The sequence below is a fragment of the Benincasa hispida genome, chromosome 5 (assembly GCF_009727055.1).
Source record: "Benincasa hispida cultivar B227 chromosome 5, ASM972705v1, whole genome shotgun sequence".
In the NCBI taxonomy this organism is placed as follows: Eukaryota; Viridiplantae; Streptophyta; class Magnoliopsida; order Cucurbitales; family Cucurbitaceae; genus Benincasa; species Benincasa hispida.
The window spans coordinates 34,476,977-34,497,100 of NC_052353.1; the positions used below are offsets into that span (position 1 = coordinate 34,476,977).

Genomic DNA, 20,124 nt, shown 5'->3' on the forward strand with positions numbered 1-20,124 from the left:
TGTGAGCATATAGATTACCGTGGTTGTTTGTCGGAAGATTTATCGACAGAGAATAACTTGAGGGTTTTGGATGTCCTCCTGAAATATGGGTTTTCCAAATTCCTGAGTTAAGGACATCATCATTTTACTTTCTTGTCCTTCATTTTTATTCTATTTCACACACACGCACGCGCACACACATCTTCATTTTCATTCATCTTCATTTTCTGTCAACCATGTATATCATATATTTTTAGTTATATCATAATTCTTATTATTTTTTAGTAATATATTCAAATTTAAATTTAAATTAATATTTTTTTAAAAAAATCTTAAATTATGATATATTATTTTGTTGAGAAAAATAATATAATTTTATTGATTTTAAAAAAAATTCAAATTGATAAGAACAAATATATTATATAAGTTCAAATTAATTATAAAGTAATAAATAGTCGTAAGGGCATTCTTAGAACTTTATGTAAATTTAAGACATCCCCGAGTAGAAATCCTACAAGAAAAACACAATTATCGAAATATTTTTAGATATCTGCAAAAATATTCCTACAAAATAAACATGGTAATCCGAAAGATGTCGGACATCTATAATTCCTAATATATAATTCTGGGCATTTAAGATTCCAGTTATTACATTTCCAAAAAACAAACAACCCCTTATAGTGTTCAAATTATAATTTGACGGTTAATAACTTCTTTTTTAGTTTACTTATATGTAGATTGGAATTGAAGAATTTACTATTTTGACTTTTAATCGCATATGCATTAAATTGAGAGAAATAATTTTTGTTAATAATACAAAAATTAAATAATCATTGTATAGTGTAAATTAAAATTTAACCATTATAAAAAAATTAAACTTTAACAAGTACTAAAAATTATCTTTTAAAAAACAAGTATTACAAAAATCCTAAGAATGATATGATGTTATCCATGATTAGGACATTAAAAATCATTCAAATTCAAAATGTTTTCTAGAAAATCATTAATTCTAAATCCAATTTTAAAATTTTAAAATAAAAGCAAACAAAGAAACATAAATAATAAAAAGAATGAGAAGGAAAAAGGAAGAAGGAAAAGAAATAAAGATAGGTTGGGAGTAAATGAATTAAAACAAATGAAAATGAAAATGAAAATAAAAATAAAAACAAAAACAAAGAATTGCATCCCTGTGACACACTCCAATAAAAACAAAAAAGAACCTTATTCACCTAAAATTTTTCAAAAGGATCCATTATTACTCTTTTTTTTTTTTTTGGAAAGTACCCTATTTATCCTATTAACCCATTCAATACATAAAGTAATCGAGTCAATGAAGAATTAAAATTGAAAGTTGAGGAACTTTAATAAGAGATTTTAGTATGAATGACCCAAATTTTTACGGTTAAAATGACCTTTTACTTATGTCACTCTCTCTCTCGTCCTTCAATTAATTCAATACAATAGTACTCTCACGTGCAACTCTTCCTTCCCCACTTCTCATGTTCAATTAATCCAATAAAAATAGTGCTCTCAATCTCTAGGTTCTTCTTCCATACAATGATACTCTCATGCATCTGAGCTCTTCCTTTCTCATTCTCTCACTTTCAACTAATCCAATACAATAGTCCTCTCATAGCGGTAGCGCTCCTCCTCACTCTCTCACTCACGTTCATCCCTTTGAAAAAACAAACATTAACAAACGGTTTGTGACATCAACAAAAGATTATTTTTGAAAATTAGGACAAATTAGACAAGAATTTTGAGTCATCCATCTTAGGTAAATAAACAACTTTACAAAAATTCACAAAATTATCAATTGGTCAAAATGTGGAAGTTTTGAATTCCCATTTTAGGCCTAGTGGGGCTTGAAATTACAATGGCGGCTCATGTGGTGGTCTATCTCTATATATACATTCTCTTATCTTCTTCAATCTTCAAACACAGTTTCAAGTTTCAACCAAAACACACACAGAGAGGGAAAAAGGAGAGAAAATGGCTGGCGCTTTTGCTGGGTCAGTCGGAATTGGCCTTCCATGCTCCACCAAGCTCTCTCACACAACATCTTCACGATCCTCTCGTTTTGCCCGTGTCAAAATGGCCGTCACTCTCGACGAGAAGAAGAATTTCACTCTCAAGAAGTCTGAAGAGGCTTTCAATGCTGCCAAGGTACACATTTACCATTTCCTTTCACTTTCATCCTTCAATGTCCATGGAATCTTTCGATTTGATTGGTGAAACCCCCTTTTCGTAATCGGTGGTTTTTTCCCTGTTCGCCTTAGGTTTTGAGTCTGTGCTTAGATATGTTTCATTGAGGATGAGAATTCGATTTGATTCCATGGGTCTGTGATTCTGATTTCTAGTGGGATCAGATTTTCATTGTGACCCCCAATTTGTGGTTGCTATCTGAGATTTGTTGAAAGTTCGATGTTCTGATATGTCTGGTTTGTGATGCTTGATGATGAAAATAGTTTTGAACTCATTTGCGAATTGTACGCAGGAGCTAATGCCTGGTGGAGTGAATTCCCCTGTTCGTGCTTTCAAATCTGTTGGTGGACAACCAATTATTATCGATTCTGTAAAGGGCTCTCACATGTGGGATATTGATGGTAATGAATATGTTGATTATGTGGGTTCTTGGGGACCGGCGATTATTGGCCATGCTGATGATGAGGTACAGTTCCACTTATTTATTTACTTCAATTTGTTTCTACTTGTGTTATAGTTTCAGTTACTTGTGTCTTCTGCCTTTATGTCTAAAGTTCCTCGTTCTTAATTTAGTTATTTGTTTTTTTGCAAAGTTCTGAACTATCAATGCCCGTCCTAAGTTTTTTATCTTATAAACATGTTGTATCTACTCTCCTGTCACAAAATTTCGTGTAATTTGTTCTAGAGAAACGTTGTTTGGTTTGGTGTACATTGAGTATGATCAATAATTTTGGCTGCAATCAATGCCCAGACAGTAGTAATTGTTCAGTCTGGAATTTTTCTTAGCTGAAACCACCTTGGTGAGACCCCTAATAGTGAATAGTGATAATCAGCTGGGTGTTTGGTTTCCTATTTTTACTTCATATCTATATTGTGGGAAATGCGATAGTGGCCACTCTAATCTACCATGATAAAACAAAGTATTCTTCTTTCTATTATATTTTCATCTAAGTAACAGACTTCATTTGGAGGCTTAGAGTAGAGTGTCGGTTTTAGAGGCATATGACATGGACGTGCTTAGCATTTCTAAATATTTTTCTTTTCAAGAAAATGAACTTGTTGGAACATGCGAAGAACATATTAAGAAATGGTGAGATGTTTGTATAGTAAATGTTTAAAATATACATCTTGTAACAAAGCTGATGCTAAGATATTTAATTCAAGTTTAACTCTACATAAAAACGTGAAATCTATCTCTGTTATAGAAAAGAACAAGGGGAATTACATGGAAAAAGTAGATGGATATGGTGGAACAATATATTAGATCTAAATGGCAGAAAGCCACAAAGATAGCAGATTAACTTGCCTCCTAAACGAGTCTGGCTACTTCTCTTTCTTCTATTTGTGGGGTATTTGACCACTTCTTATGAACATTGTGGGGAATATTTATCTTCAGAAGCAAATAAGCTGTCTTTTGATATTATATTTTGCAGGTTTAAATCTCTAGATATCGTATAGATAATAAGTCACCATCTCCAAACTCTAAGAGATACATGTGTAAGCTTTTTAAAAGCTAATGAATGTATAAGTTTGTTTGTGTCCTAACTTTTTTGAAAGGACATGTTGCAGTGTATATGTTGGTGTTTGTCCATGCTTCTGAATTGATATTCATCACAATAATATTCTCATAGGTACTTGCTGCCCTAGCTGAAACAATGAAGAAAGGAACCAGCTTTGGCGCCCCGTGCCTTTTAGAAAATGTTTTAGCTGAGATGGTGATATCTGCTGTTCCAAGCATAGAAATGGTTCGGTTTGTTAACTCTGGTACAGAAGCATGCATGGGCGTGCTTCGGCTTGCACGTGCTTTTACTGGCAAGGAGAAACTCATAAAATTTGAGGGATGCTACCATGGTCATGCTGATCCATTCCTTGTCAAGGCTGGCAGTGGAGTGGCAACGTTGGGCCTTCCTGATTCTCCTGGTGTCCCCAAAGCAGCTACCTACGAAACTCTTACTGCCCCCTTCAATGATATATCAGCTGTAGAATCCATTTTCAATGCCAATAAAGGAGAGATTGCTGCAATTATCCTTGAGCCAGTTGTTGGAAATTCCGGCTTCATTCCTCCAAAACCTGATTTTCTAAATGCCATACGCAAACTTACCAAGGAAAACGACGCTCTCCTCATATTTGACGAGGTCATGACTGGATTCCGTTTGTCTTACGGTGGAGCTCAGGAGTATTTCGGAATAACACCCGACTTAACAACACTTGGAAAGATCATTGGAGGTGGTCTGCCCGTCGGTGCATATGGTGGACGAAGAGAAATCATGGAAATGGTGGCACCAGCAGGACCAATGTACCAAGCAGGTACCTTGAGCGGGAATCCATTAGCAATGACTGCAGGGATACACACGCTAAAGCGATTAAAAGAACCAGGAACCTACGAATATCTAGACAAGATCACGAGTGAACTTGTTGAAGGTTTGGTGGCTGCTGGGAAGAAGGCTGGGCATGCAATATGTGGAGGGTACATAAATGGGATGTTTGGGTTTTTCTTCACTGATGGCCCAGTTCACAACTTTGAAGATGCTAAGAAGAGTGACACTGCCAAATTTGGTAGGTTTTACAGGGGAATGTTGGAGCAAGGTGTATACTTTGCCCCTTCACAGTTTGAAGCAGGGTTTACCAGCTTGGCACATACTTCAGAAGATATTCAACATACTATAGCAGCAGCTGAGAAGGTTTTCAAGCAAATTTAGTTTAGATGATTTATTGTCCTTCACTTTTTTCATTGTCTATCTTATGAAAAAATTTTCCTGTATCATTTTGGTCTGCTTTTGTAACTGAGTGAGAGTTGAGTGAGAACTTCCTCTTAGGAGATTTGTATCTTCCTGATTGTATCTGAGTAAGTTGTCTAGTGTAAGTTCTTGAAGATTGGCAGTAATCTTTGTTTAATACTTATTTTCTACTAGCAAATGACCTAATAAAAAGACAAAACTTAAGGTATCTATGCCAATTGATTACTTAAGCATTGTAGTTTTTTAAAATTCATGAGTGAACGGGAAATTCAAACTTTTGACTTCTCAATCATGGAGTTAGAAAAAACAACAATAATTCTGTTGCAACAAGCTCGAAAATCCGAACAAACTTACGAGCCCTTTGAATTATATTATGTTATAAACTCAATTATTTTTTTAAATTTTAAAATATACAATATATTATATGATATTACAAAAAAATAATGAGAGATTTTCAAAAATAGAAAAATAAGGAAAAATATTTACACAAATAGCAAAATATAATTCGAACAATGTCTATCCCAGATAAATGTTGATAGAAGGCTTTCAAAACTGATAAAAGTCTATCACTAATAGATATTGATAAATTTTTATCAACCTCTCTATCAATGATAGAAAGTGATAGAAGTCTATCATTGATACTATCAATGATAGAAATTGTTAAAATCAATCATTGATAGAGGTTGATGGAAGTCTATTAGTGTCTTTCAATGTTTTTTTTCTTTTTGCTATTTATGTAAATAGTTTGACATTTTTCTTATCTGTACAAATTTCTCAATAATAATTATATAAAAATGTTAACATAAAACAAGTTAATGGTTCATATTCAACTTAGTATTTAGTGAGCAACTAAATATATTTTTAATCACATTTTAAAATTTTTATTTAAATTGAAATTTAATTTCTAAATTTGCTACCAAACACATATGAAAAGATGAAATACAACTCTGTTTTCATTGAATTTCTTATTTTCAAATTTATATTTTCAGATTGCCAAATGATTTCACGTAAACAAATAATCACAATATTACCTATTTCAGGACTATGAAATTACATGTTTTTGTGTAGTAAAAATGGTAAGACTAACACAGTCAATTCTCATTACAGAGTTTGGTAAACACTTATCAATCGTAATAGAGTGGGTCCCACACTGGTAATTCTTAGAAGAGGGTGAACCCTACTGAATTCAATCAGATTCTTTCTGAATGATCACATGGTGAAAGAATACCAACTTGATCTGATGGATTGACTACAATAAAGTGGATAAAATTGAAAATCATCTTCAACATCATTGGTCCTTCCACAGCAGATAACATACAGAACCCTATGCTTATCCATTCCATTACACTTTTCTTCTAACCCAACAATGACAAAGCAAAAAACAAAACAAAATATGAAGAGTTCCAGTGAAATTATAGTGTGTTTCTCTGTGAATTGGTGATGAGAATTTTCTCTTGGAGAATGGTGGATTCCTTGATTTTTTTTTTGGTTACTTCCCTCAAGCACTTCAATTATAACAGAAACAAGTTTTTGGGCAGGGAAACTAATAAACTTCATGGCTAAAAAATACTCTTAAACTTTTATGAAAGTAATAATTTAGTCCTAAACTTTAACTACTAACAATTATAATCCATATAATTTACAATTTGTAATAATCTAGTCTCTATTGAAAAACTTGTTTATAAACTATAGACTTTAAGTCTTAATAAAAACAGTGAATAGGCCAACTTATCTACACCTTGATTAATCTCACGGGACAACCTGCCTGACTTTACAACATTCGGGTTTCAAGAAAACTCCCTAGAATATTAAATCCCAATTTGGTCACTATGAGTTGAACAAATGATCTCTTAACCCTTTATCAAGATCATGCCTCCTTATTTATCACTAGACCAATCCATGATGGTTTTGGGATGGATACTAAATTGTTACTTATTGTTCAATGGCTAAATTATTACAAATTTGAAAATACATGAACTAAATCGTTACTAACTAGAGTCCAAAGACTAAATTATTTTACTTCTATAGAAGATGAAAACCAAAAATATTTTTTTAACCAAACACGAGTTTTCCAGCTAGCACCTTGAGAAAAAGAAGTGGTCAGAGCTTTCTCTATGCGTGCTTTGAAATACTTGGATATTGAGAATATTATGCCCCTATTCAAAATGTTTGATCTTGAGCTCATACAAGCCACTCCAGAACATTGAAAAGGAATAAAGATCCAAGAAGCTCTTTCACCTTTTTTTATTATAAAGGCTTGATGAGGTGATCAAAATCCACTTTTTCCATACCCATCAGTTTCTCTAACAAACAACTTCAGAAAAAAAAGAAAAAAAGAAAAAAAAAGAACCTACTTAATAACCGAGCTGTCCAATACAAAAACAAAACCACCAACTGGGCATACATTATTCCGTCTCAAAAATGGAAAAATGAGTTCCATCATTATAAACATATAAATCAGAAAGCCAGGATTCACAAATTCCGTTTCAATTTGAGCACTTACACAATTAGAACCTGGCACCTGCATCTTCCTACAATCTATGAATTCTATACAAGAGATAGCTCACCAGGAGGAATTGATCTCTTAACGAGATTGGCCCAAGATTTGTTGGTCTCTTCAATAACTTTAAGGGCATAATCCTGCACCATGCATACCATGTTACAACTTGAGCTCAAAGAAAATTTAAATCGAACAAAATTAGTTATAATGTCGTGGATTTTTTATGTCTTATTCTCTCGTGGTTGGAGACAGCGAGGGGAGATCAAATTTGGGCGGAAATAAGCTAGATCCAAGACTGCTAAATAAAAGTGATGACAATAAGTAAAAAGAGAATGAATTATGAAAAGTATCACGCCTTTTTTTCCTTTTATTTTTTCTCCTTTTTGGTCTCCTGAGATAGCCGCCTTTGAGCAAACGAAACAAGGCTTAATGGGGATGGTCACGTGGGGTTCCCAACACTCCAGTTGCTATATATATATAGATATAGATAGGTATGTTACTATTCGTATTCACATCATCACACGTTACATACGCAAGCTCTTAGGATGTAGTGGTGAATTGAAAAATGACCCCTTTGAGATTTAAACAAAAGATTGAGAAAGACTCGAGGATTGAAATTTAGAGGTGAAGTCTGTATATTTACCTTGTTTGCAGGCTTGTTTCCCAGACCAAACTTGTTAGCAGGTTTCCCATCAGGGATCTTGTAGTCTCTAAACCAGTCCCTTATAGCAGTTAAAGTTCCCTGCAGGTAACTCTTGGCTTAGGTACGTGAAATCTTTCACTCCATTAGTTCATAAAATATTCTGGTATAGAGTACAACGGGATAGCTAGATGCCTTTCTCCCCCCAGACAAAAAGAAAAAGGACATGCTTTATAAGGTAAAGATGAATACCGGGAAATGTTTCTCGACATCATCTATATCATTCACTAGTGAAGCTTTAGGATCATCTAGTGAAATTGCAACTATTTTCCAGTCAAGTTCCCCTTCATCAATCATAGCTAAAGCAGCCAGCGGTTTCACTTTTAGAATGTCACCTATCTTCCGATCACTTTCACCAATTTCAACGACATCAACTACAAAATAAAAACAGATAGTTACAGAAAAGGAACAAAATCATTGGGTTTATAATTTGTGATATTCTTTCATTTGTGTTAAGGACGTTACAAAACCTAAAAAGAAAGTTGAAGGAAAACATCCTGTGGTGCATACCAGGATCATTGTCTCCAAATGCACCATCAACTTCAGAGTTAGCGAAGGATGGGTCTTCCCATGTCTGTGGAAGCAACCCGTAATTCCAGTTGATATTGTAACTGTGAGACACAGCAGTCAAGTGATAAAATATTAAAAGAAATGTTATTACTATTAGAGAATCACAATGTCATATGCTAAAGCCTCAAACTCATTTTTTTGGAAAAACAAACAAATAAAACCAATGCATATTAGCCAAAATGAGTATAGCTTGGCAGTTAAGACTACTCTACTTCTTCAAAGCAGTCGTAAATTTAAATTCTCTCACCCAACATGACGTAATATAATATAATATATATACTGTCTCTTATACACATCTAGATGTGTATAAGAGACAGACATGACGTAATATAATATAATATATATATATATATATATATATATATACACACATAAATCTTCAACAAACAACTTGCGGTGGACAGATAGTACTTATGATTACAACTACTTAACATAGTCAATTCTCAAACATTCAAATTCTTTTAAAATCTATTAGTGGAGGCTGAAATGGATATTTCAACAACAATAGGAACTGAAGCAGAAAATTCTTTTGCACGACGTCTCTCAAAACAAATATCAGCAAACACAATGAAAAATGATGCTACACTACAATGTCCAAAACTAACATTGTCAATGAGAAGAACAGGCTACGGCCATTGGGTTGTGCTTTCTACATTCATCCATTTACACGCTTAGACACTTGGCCAACAGCTAAACCTACTATGTCATGTATGTCTAAGTCTAACAAACTCGAGTACCCCATTCAGGTCCAACAATAATATGTAGCAAAGCTAAGAAACAACATTGTTTCTTACGGGTAGTATCGAAGCTTCCCCTTTTTAGTATCTTGCTTTATAGGAGTGAACGGCTCATCAGTTGCAACCTCCATCTTTGCGCTGGTTTCTTTAGGAATTTCAACAATGAAGTTGAAAACACCATCCCCCAAATGCAGTGGTATATCATGCCAAGGGGAGACCTACACCATAAACAGCACTTCCTATATAAAACATGACAAAGTAAAGTGTAAAAGAGAACAACATTCTTGTTAGTTCTATAGTCTCTTAAAGACACATACATTTTCCTCAAATGAACTCTCTAGAATTAATACAAATATTCCACTTTATAAGCATTGGAAAACAAAAACATCATATCTGAAAAACAAAAACAAAGTTCACGAACATAATACGACACACACAGAAGAATAACATGATTAATATCTGACACTAATCACTAGTCTTTTATTCGCAGCCCTTTAAAGAAATTGTTAGAGAATCAGAATATAAGGAGTCTGTTTACATAAATGGGATTAAATACCAATACACACAGAATAACAGTGTCCATAATCCGTGATCCAAACCCTCGCATTCAATCACAGTTCATGAAATTCTAAAGATCCATTAAAGGGCTCTCAAATTGGTTAATTTCAATCAAACCCACTTCAAATTCATTAAAAAAAAGGGTATGGGGGGGACACCTTTTTGCCGGACTGGTCAGTGAAGAAGACGCGATAGTCGAGGGTTTCAGGCTGGCCTTCCTCCTTGATCTTGACTTCAGGGAGGTACAAAGCTCTGCAGGAGAATGATTTTCTGGAGGAGGGTAGTCTTCTGGAAAGGGAAATGAAATTGGAATTGAATGGGAGGGGGTGGTTGGGGAGAAAGGAGGTCTTAGAGAGAAAAGAGGAGGCGGCGGCGGCGGTGGTGGCATTGGCTAAGACTCTTGCGGCGGCCATAGCTCAAAGAGAGGAAAATGTGCAAGAATGGAGAGTTCTTTGGATCAGAGTGAAGTGGGTTTGCGAGTTAAACCACAAAAGAAATGGAGCGGATTGGCTGGAGGAGAGAGAGCGAAGGAGAGAATGTATGTGGCCGTTTGATTGTCCAATTTTCCATTAAATAAATATAATTAAATTTTCAAAAAAGAAATAATTAAATTTCTTTTTTTTTTCTATTTATAATAACATTCTTAAAAAAAAAAAAAACAAAAAACAAGAACAAGGTTAAATTAAATGTATGTTTGTTTTTTTTGAAGAAGGTTAAATGTCTGTCTTAAACAAAGTTAAATGTAAGGTTTAAACATGGATATTTTTTAAAAATTATAAAATTCAAAACAAATTAAAAAAAAATAAATTAGTAAATAGAGATTTTACGCTTTTTAACCAAGTTAATAGGTTATTATTTATATTATATTTATAATAGTGATGTCTTTGTTATCTCTTTTTTTATGTGTTCAGGATTTTTGACGATTTAATGAAAATGTTGATCCACCCTTCACGTCAATGTCAAACTCATGAAAATGTAGAAATGTCTATGGAATTTTAATATCATGGTTCTAATGTCAGAAGTTTGTGAGTTTTTTTTTTTTTTTTTTTAAGTTGAATATGTGGGGTGAAGATTCGAACTTCATATCAAATTGTCGAGGGTATATATCAAAACAGTTGAACTATGCTATTCGTTCACACATTTATTTTTCTAAAAATTAGTCATTATTTTTTGAAAATTTTTAATTTAATTGTCTACATTTTAATAATTTTAAATTCTTGATGAATCTCTATATGGCATGATATTTAGTGCAACATCATTCCCAGATTTCAATTAAACAAAGAAGATTACAAAAACTAGTAAAATAGAGGAAGGACCCATTTGGGTTTACTTCAGAAAAAAGTATTTTTCAAAAAAATTATTTTTATTTAAAGATTTTTGACAAAAAATGTTAAAAATATATTTCAAAATCTATTTTGAGTTGTTACTAAATACTCTAATTTTTTTTTTCAAAATGACTTATTTTTTAAATTAAACACTTAAAAATACATTCTAAACACACCATAACTATAAAAATTAGGGACATTTGAAAATATAGAATCAAGCTCAAATTATTAACAAATATAGCATAATGTAAAAGAAATTTGTAGATATAGCAAAATTTAGATAATCTATCAATAATAGACCATAACACTGGTAGAAGTCTATCAATCGAGAGAGGTACAGAATAGTACAACAAACCAACAACTGCGACAAGAATGGACTCATAAGATGGGCGGTCAGGGAAGCGATTGCATTTGGAAGCCCCCAATTGCAATTACAGTAGGAGTAGCTACTTGTTTCATGGCTTTAATTTGAGCTTCAGCAGGAGGGACAAACCTCATTTTGATTTCATCATTGGTAGAGATGGAGCACAGACAAATGAAGGAAGGAACCATGGAAAGAATGTACTCTACGTCTCGAGGAATACATAGAGTTGAACATAGTCAAATAAGAAATTGAAAGATTTCGTGCAGTTTCAGAAATTTGGAAATTTCCCAGTCGAAAAGAGGAGTCCTCGACCCGCAACATCTCGAGGTGGATTTATTCAATCACATAGTTTGGGCTCCTAGAATATGGCGTCCTTGGGGCTTTCTATTTGATTGTATCGAAAGACCCAATGATTTGGGATTTCCCTATTGGGCTAGGTCATTTCGAGACAAGATTATATAATTGATAATGTTATATGTATAATTTTTTAAAATATCATTATAAATTTCGTTATTATCACTCAAAATGTATCTATTGATATTGCCCTCAAATTTTTACACCATTTGATTGGCACTTGATAAACAATCCTAAACTTCAACATGATAGCCTCTGACTAAAATTTCAACTTATAAGCCACAAAGGACAACTCCAAATCAAAATATATTTAATAACAAGAATAAATTTCCAACATAAAAGAATCTCCAACTAACATCAAGCGTCAAATTAGAGATGTTTAGGATAGAACTATGAAGTTCTAAACCATAGTCCAAGGAATTAATAAAACATAATTTTGATATTTATATTTTGTAGTCATGGACCTTCGAATTCCTTAAATCAAATAAAGAGTGGAGTTTATGATTCCATTCTTCCATGTTTCGATTCCTTAAACCAAACACTTTCTAAGAGTCTCTTGACATAACGATCAAAAAAGGACAATAATAATAAAGTCAACGCTACACATCAACTTGAACATATAGACAAAGTACAAAATGATCTAGCAATAATACTCCACAAACTAAACCCGACTACAGAAAAGAAAACTAAATCTTCGAGTGGTGCCATTAAGAAAGGATCGGAATTTTTCCGCTCTCAAATTTTATTATTTTTGTCATATATGTGTCTATTTTATTTAGTATATATAATAATTTATCCATGTCTGGTAAATATTCGTACTATCTGATTTTGTAAAACTAGTGTCTAAAACATCTATTATATTAAAAAGTGGCGGATATGTGTCTAATAAGTATTCCCTCTTTTTAGAAGAGATTAAGCGACTTTTTTTTTCAAAAGTAATCGAACCTCTAACCTCGAGGTCGATAATACAAACACTATGTTAGTTGAGCTACGCTCTTGTTGGCAGCAACTTTTGAAAGAGACATTTTTACTCATAACCTTAAAAAAAAAAAAATTAAAAATTAAAAAAAAAATAAAACCTTTTATTTCCATAAGCCAATTTCAAAAGGGTTTTTCTTAAGCATTTAAGTCGACAGAAATTTGTAACTTAGTTGCACACAAGTTATCTTAAGAGAGTTGTATCGAAGTGTCTAAAAGTGGAGGCACGTCTTCTCTAAAGACAACATTCGGTGTGTCTCGATCCAACTACCAAGCTTTCTCAAAACCTTATTAAGCTAATTAACATTTTTATTATTGTTGATTTATCTGTATATAGTATTTCTACATAATTAGCTTTCACAGTTTTATTATTTTCTACCATCAGCTTCCACAATTTTATTATTTTCTATAATCTTAGAGAAGACGAGGTTAGCATTTATGTTTTGTTTATTGTGTCATGGCCTCTATTGATTCCAAATATCATTCGTGTAAGCCTAACAAATTTTGTGGACAAAATGTCAAATTTTGACTCACTATATTAGTTTTTATTCAATAATTTCTTCGGGTAGAAAAGAAAAAGAAATAAAATCACTCTAAAGATAGCACTTCTGATTAGGGTTAACAACGGGGTCGGGGCGGGGCGGGGGCATCCCCCGTCCCCGGCCCTGTGGGGAAAATTCTCCCCCATCCCCGCCCTCATCCTCGCCATTTGAAGGCGGGGACAGGGTCCCTGCGGAGCCCAATTCCATGTTTCCTCGCGAGGATTCCCTACTAGTTCCCCGCGGGATATTCTGCAGGGGTTCCTCATTTTTTTTATTAAAATTTAAATTTATTTAAGTTTTTTAAGTTTGGGCTTGGCTTCTTGGGCTTAGAGTTAGAATTTGGATATTTAATATTGGGCTCCAATTCAACGCTATACATTATAAACATATATATAAATAAATTATTTTATATATTATAAATATATATTTATAAAAATATAAATATACCAAATAGGGGGTCGAGGATTAATCGGGATCGGGGTCGGAGCGAGGATACCGTCCCCATCCCCGGACGGACCCCAAAAATTTGTCTCGGTTTGCCCTGACCATACTACAGGAGATCTGACTTCTCCCGACGTCACATTTCATCGGGAAAGTGTGGAACTCTCGACGCATAAACGGTCATTGGGAGTTTGGTCGGGAGAAACCCGTCGGGAGAGGATCTCCGACGCACTTTTAAATGGCGTCGGGAGTTACCTCTAACTCCCGATGTCACATAGGCGTCCGACATTCCACCATAACTCCCGACACCATTTTAAGGTGTGTCGGGGGATCCTATATGCATGGGGAGTATTAAAATTTAATATATCGTTTGTAATTTTTAAAAATTTGATTTGAAAACCTGTAAAACATATTATATCAAATAAAGATTCATATAAACGAAAATGAAGTCCATTTTATAACAAGTAAAAAATTACAATATCCAAACGAAGTCGATAAACATTCATATCACAAATACATAAAAGAATTAAAATCAAAACAACATCTAGAACACTTCTCGAACACAGCATCTTCAACAATTATCCCAGCTCATCTCCTAACAACATTCTACAATAAAACAAAAATATTGAAATGTTATATCGATAAACATCCACAACATGTTCAAACTCTAATGGTTTGAGGAATGAATATATGAAACTGGGTGTAACTTAGATTGCAGTTAACTATTGCTCTTTGCATTAATAATTTACGTTTAAAAGGAAAATAGAGAGGATCATCCCAATAAAACACATCTTCCCACCCCTTCTTTTTTCTCTACTTCCTTCCCCTTCTTTAATTTCTATTTCATCTCTACCAACGACAACACTAGTTTCTCCATATTTTGCTTCTAATCACAACAACGGAGACAATAAATGACAAAGTTGTTTCTTCTTTCTTTGACAACAAACAGAGTTTTTTAGATACCAAATAAACCAAATGGAGAGAATAAGAGTAAGAAAGTCAGTAAAAACTAGAACAAAAGTGAGAAGAAAAATAATTAAAACAATTAAAACAATATGTGACGCCAACAAAAATTTTAAAAGCTAATCAAATTGCATTGGCAAAAAAAAAGGTCATCCATACAAAAATTTTATAAATCAACTTTTGATCATCCTTACAAAAATCTCATAAAAAAAATATGTAATTTTAATTTTAGTTGTATATGTGTGTGGTATGTGGCATCATTATCATCATCATTGATCAAGCCATTTTGTCAAATTGTTAAAAGTTTTTCAAATATTTGAGAGAGATAGAAAATGAATGTGGCTGAAATAAAGGGCAGATAAAAGTTTAAACTTTAAAGAATAGTATAGGAGAGAGCAAGAGCCAGGGAGAGAGCGAGATACAGGGAGAGAGCGAGATTCAGGGAGAGAGCGAGATTAAGGAAGAGAGCGAGATTCAGGGAGAGAGCGAGAGACAAGGAGAGAGCGAGATACAGTTGAATAAAAAATAAAAAAAAAGAAGTTCTGATCCCAGGGAAGGTGAATATGCAGTGTGTCAAGAGTAGGTCAGTCTTCCATTAGGAATCATTGGGAAATTTGCGTTGATGTTTTATATATAAGTCAGAGGCGCTTTGAGCTTCACGACGAATTAACATAAAATGTTGCCTACAAAATTGATCATTTAAATGTTATATCAAAGGAGATACCCTAGAATTTAGAAAAGGAAAAAGTTTGAAACATACTTGCGATAGTCTGTTATTTCTTTACAATTGTTGAGAAAGTACCAATGTGCAATACGCTTTTCCTCCGCTGATAGCGTCCGTAAAGTTGATGCCCCTAATGGTCGTACCCTTTGCCTAAATAATTCAAATTCACCAAATATCTCGTGATCGGAAATGTTATCATCATTTCGTTCATCTCTATTGAATCTCGTTTCAATCCCACTTAGATATCGCGTAGAAGTTCCATGATTCATTCATTGCATATGCTTCCGCTATAGACCCCTCGGGACGTGCTTTGTTCCATATAAATTGTTTTAATGTTCGTAAACTTCTTTCAATAGGATACATCCAACTATAACTAACTAGACCCACCACTTTAGTTTCATATGGTAGATGAACTGCAAGGTGTACCATTACATCGAAAAAGGCAAGTGAGAATATTCTCTCTAATTTACAAAGTATGACTATGATGTCTGCTTGTAGTCTGTTCAAATCACTTACACATATTGTCTTTGTACACAACTCAGCAATAACAGTAGATACGTTCTTCGGTAGGTATGCTCGAATACCAATAGGGAGTAGTCTGTGAAGCAATACATGACAGTCGTGTGTTTTCAGCCCCGATATTTTTCCATATTTGTCATTGACACATCGTGATATGTTAGACACGAATCCATCAGTGAATTTCATTGATTTCAAATACTTACAAAATGAAATCCGTTCATTATTTGTTAATGTGTATGCTGCGTGTGGTTTTACAAATCTGTTATCGACCTGTATCAAGTGTAGGTCTTTTCTTATCTTTAAATCTTGTAAGTCTAATCGAGCGTTCGTTGTATTCTTTGTCTTTCCTTCAATATTTAACAATGTGCCCACCAAATTGTCGCATATGTTTTTTTTCAATATGCATTACATCCAATTTATGTCGTAACAATAGTCTGGATCAATATGGAAGTTGGAAAAAAAATTACTTTTTTTAGTCCAGTTTAGAATCCGCTTTTTTTTTTTTTTTTTTTTTTTTTATCTTACTTCGATGGATGTTTGCTAAGCACAGAAAAGTTTAGCATATTTATTTGTTATAATATCTCTTCTCCATTTATTACAACTGGTGGAGGTCTACGTTTAACTTTTCCATCATGTTGTCTACTTCGACGCCAACTATGATCTCTGGAAGATAACGTCGATGTCCCATAAATGATATTTTTCCTCTTATCCCGAAGGATGAGTTATCTTCTTTACATATTGGACATGCTTGATATCCTTTTGTACTCCACCCAGATAAGTCACTGTACGTAGGGAAGTCATTAATCGTCCATAATAAGGTAGCATATAGTTGAAAAAACTCACCAACAATAGAATCATAAGTTCGCACACCAATTGTCCACAACTCTTTCAACTCTTCAATCAATGGTTGCAAGTAAACATCAATTTTCTTTCTAGGAGATTTTGGACCAGGTATGAGAAAAGACATGAAGAAGTTTGTTTCCTTCATGCATTTCCAAGGGGGCAAATTATAAGGAATTATCACCACAGGCCACATACTATAAGAAGTACTTATATTTCCAAACGAATTGAAACCATCTGAAGCTAATCCCAAACGAACATTTTGAGGATCTAAAGCGAAATGAGGGAATTCACGATCAAAATGTTTCCACCCCTCTGCATCAGCTGGAAGTTGCAATACATCATCCGTTTCAACTCGCTTATCTTTATGCCATCTCATGTCAGAAGCGCCTTCTTTTGATACAAGCAATCGTTTTAATCTCGGTATCAATGGAAAATGACACAATACCTTATGTGGTATTTTTTTACTCTTGCCATAATTAATTTTGTACCGAGACTCACCACAAACAGGGCATTGTTGCAAATCTGCAAATTCTTTCCAATACAATACACAATCATCTTTGCACGCATGAATAGACTCATAACCTAGGCCTAAATCACGCAATTTTCGTTTGGCTTCATAAAAGGAAGTAGGTATAGAGGTGCTAGCTGGAAACGCTGCTTTTAACAATTCCAGCAATATGTCAAACGATTTGTTACTCCAGCCGTTCAGAACTTTGATATGCATCAACTTCACTAAAAAGTTTAAGGACGATAATTGCGAACACCTAGGGTATAATTCATTACGTGCTTCGGTCATTAAATCCTCGAATAAGTTCGTGGTATCTCTTTCTTGACCATTAAAGGACATTTCATTATTCTCAATCCTTCCTTCATTTTCATTTTCGTTTTCAATTAAAACTTGTAAATCGTTTATAAGATTCAACATTTCATTTTCTTCGACAACATTACTCTCTATACTATCTACTTCAACATCCTGTATTGAATGACTTGTATGACTTCTAGATAAGTTTACTGGCTCTCCATGATATACCCATTCACAATATGAGGGAGATATTCCATATGTTAATAAATGTCGTTCCACAATATCTATCTTTTCCCAAATTGAATTCATACAATTCTTGCATGGACATCTTATTCGTCCGTAATCATTAACATGAAAACTTGCCATATCTAAGAACTGTGATACTTCTTCTCTATACTCCACTGATAACTTATTCCTTAGTTTAATCCATTCTTTATTCATCCTTAAAAATAAATACTTTTTGACTAACTTGTAATCCAAAACAATAACCTACATTAGAGGACAAAGTACAAAGTATTATTAAGCATTGAGTTCCATAATTTTCATTTCTTAAGGCAAAATAAACACATAGATCCCTAGACCGCCTAAATTATCTTAACAACTTTCAAATGTTTTATTTAGTACGTCTCCAAGATTTCAATTTTGTGTCTAATATAGGCCTTTCATCTATTCAACATTTTCTAAAATTTACAAGCCTATTGGACACAAAATTTAGTTTTATATCTAGTAGATTCTTTAAATTTTTTTAAAATATTAAATGCGTTAAGTATCAAATTGGAGGTCTTAAGATTTATTTTATATTTTTTAGATTAATATAGGCCTTTCATTTATTCAACATCTTTGAAATGTTGAAAATTTCAGATAAGATTTTAATGGGCATAATATGATAGGCATGATTTGTACAACAATTTCAGAAAATTAACAAAAGCGAATACAATATTCAACATATTTTAATGGGTATTTCACATATGATTTAAATAAATATACAAAATAAAATAAAATGAGAAAATTATCGGCGAGGAGACGACGATGGCGGTGGGCAGTTGATTGTAGCGACGGCGGCGACAACAAAAATTGATTGAAGAAAAGGGAGAAATGGAAGAAAAATTTATGTGAAAAATGGAAAGTGTAAAAGGATGGAATAAAAGGGAGAAATGGAAGAAAATTTTGATTGAAAAAATGGAAGAAAAGTTAGATGGGAAAAATGGAGAAAATGGGAGTTAAAGTGTAAAATGATGAGAAAATGAGGAGAGGGAGGAAGAATGGTGAAGAAAAAGGAGGAAAATGGAAGAAAGAGGGAAAAATTTGAGAGGGAGAGGAAGAAAATAGGGGCGGCGGTGGTAGGGGGTTAGGGTTTTTTGAGAGGGAGAGAAATAAAAAATTGGGGGAGTGGGGAAAAAGATGTGGTCTGGTTTAAACCAGACCCTTCTCCCAACGCCGCCCAACGGGCATCGGGAGATCTGTCGGGAGTTCTAGGGAACTCCTGACGGTTAACACCCGGCGTCGAGAGTTCCCCGGGCACTCCCGAAGAACTCCCGACGACCTAACTCCTGACGTCTATTTAGGCGTCGGGAGAACTCCTTTTTCTTGTAGTGCATCCCCGATCAAACTGAAGATTTTCCATCCTGATCAGGGCAGGTCCCCGCGGGGAATTTTGCCAATCCTATTTCTGATCCAAGCACATACACTAAAACTAATGTTCCTAAAAGTCTAGAAGAAAATGATATTTTATTTTAGATAATGTGGTTTGCCTACTAGATTTTTAGGGTGTCTTAACAAACAAAAACTTGATTACTCCTCTTATGATGAATTGATCATTTCATGCCCTATTGATTTATAAAGCACATAAACCTAGGCGTACAAATTATTATTATTATTTTTTTTAAATGACTCTAATAGAAATCAACATAATAATAAATAAAACTATTAATAAAAAAAATTGGGTCCTCCTCTTCTTGTAGGGTCTGTGGCAAAACTAATCATTTGGTAAAAGCTTGCTGCCAATAAAGGTAGAACTTCCAAGGCTAAATTATACATCAAAACCACAAGCCAATGTGGTGCTTGATGACCAAAATGTGTATGAGTGATATAATGATAGATTTATGAGGTCTAGTGCAAGCATACTCCATCATAAGTAGTAATTTAGGTTGTATTACAAATATCATATTCCACGAGACTACTACATAATTCAAATATTTTTAAGACATCACTTCCAATGCAAACTAAGAGTAACTTGTGAAGATAAGTGAATTTTGTGGTTGGTTTCTATTAATGAAGGTAAA

At 33.7% G+C, this 20,124-nt stretch overlaps 2 protein-coding genes across 2 annotated transcripts; one reads left to right on the plus strand and one right to left on the minus strand.

The window, feature by feature from the left end:
• Positions 1 to 1,903: 1,903 nt before the first annotated feature.
• Positions 1,904 to 5,130, plus strand: LOC120078033 (glutamate-1-semialdehyde 2,1-aminomutase 2, chloroplastic-like). Its single transcript, XM_039032215.1, has 3 exons — positions 1,904 to 2,145; positions 2,477 to 2,650; positions 3,816 to 5,130. Exons 1-3 carry the CDS (start codon positions 1,972 to 1,974, stop codon positions 4,881 to 4,883), a joined length of 1,416 nt encoding a protein of 471 aa, XP_038888143.1. The 5' UTR covers positions 1,904 to 1,971; the 3' UTR covers positions 4,884 to 5,130.
• Positions 5,131 to 7,193: 2,063 nt separating this feature from the next.
• On the minus strand, positions 7,194 to 10,530 carry LOC120077472 (soluble inorganic pyrophosphatase 6, chloroplastic). Its single transcript, XM_039031351.1, has 6 exons — positions 10,146 to 10,530; positions 9,487 to 9,647; positions 8,633 to 8,733; positions 8,315 to 8,496; positions 8,066 to 8,164; positions 7,194 to 7,562 (listed from the first exon to the last, which is right to left on the minus strand). Exons 1-6 carry the CDS (start codon positions 10,398 to 10,400, stop codon positions 7,470 to 7,472), a joined length of 891 nt encoding a protein of 296 aa, XP_038887279.1. The 5' UTR covers positions 10,401 to 10,530; the 3' UTR covers positions 7,194 to 7,469.
• Between the last annotated feature and the right edge of the window lie 9,594 nt (positions 10,531 to 20,124).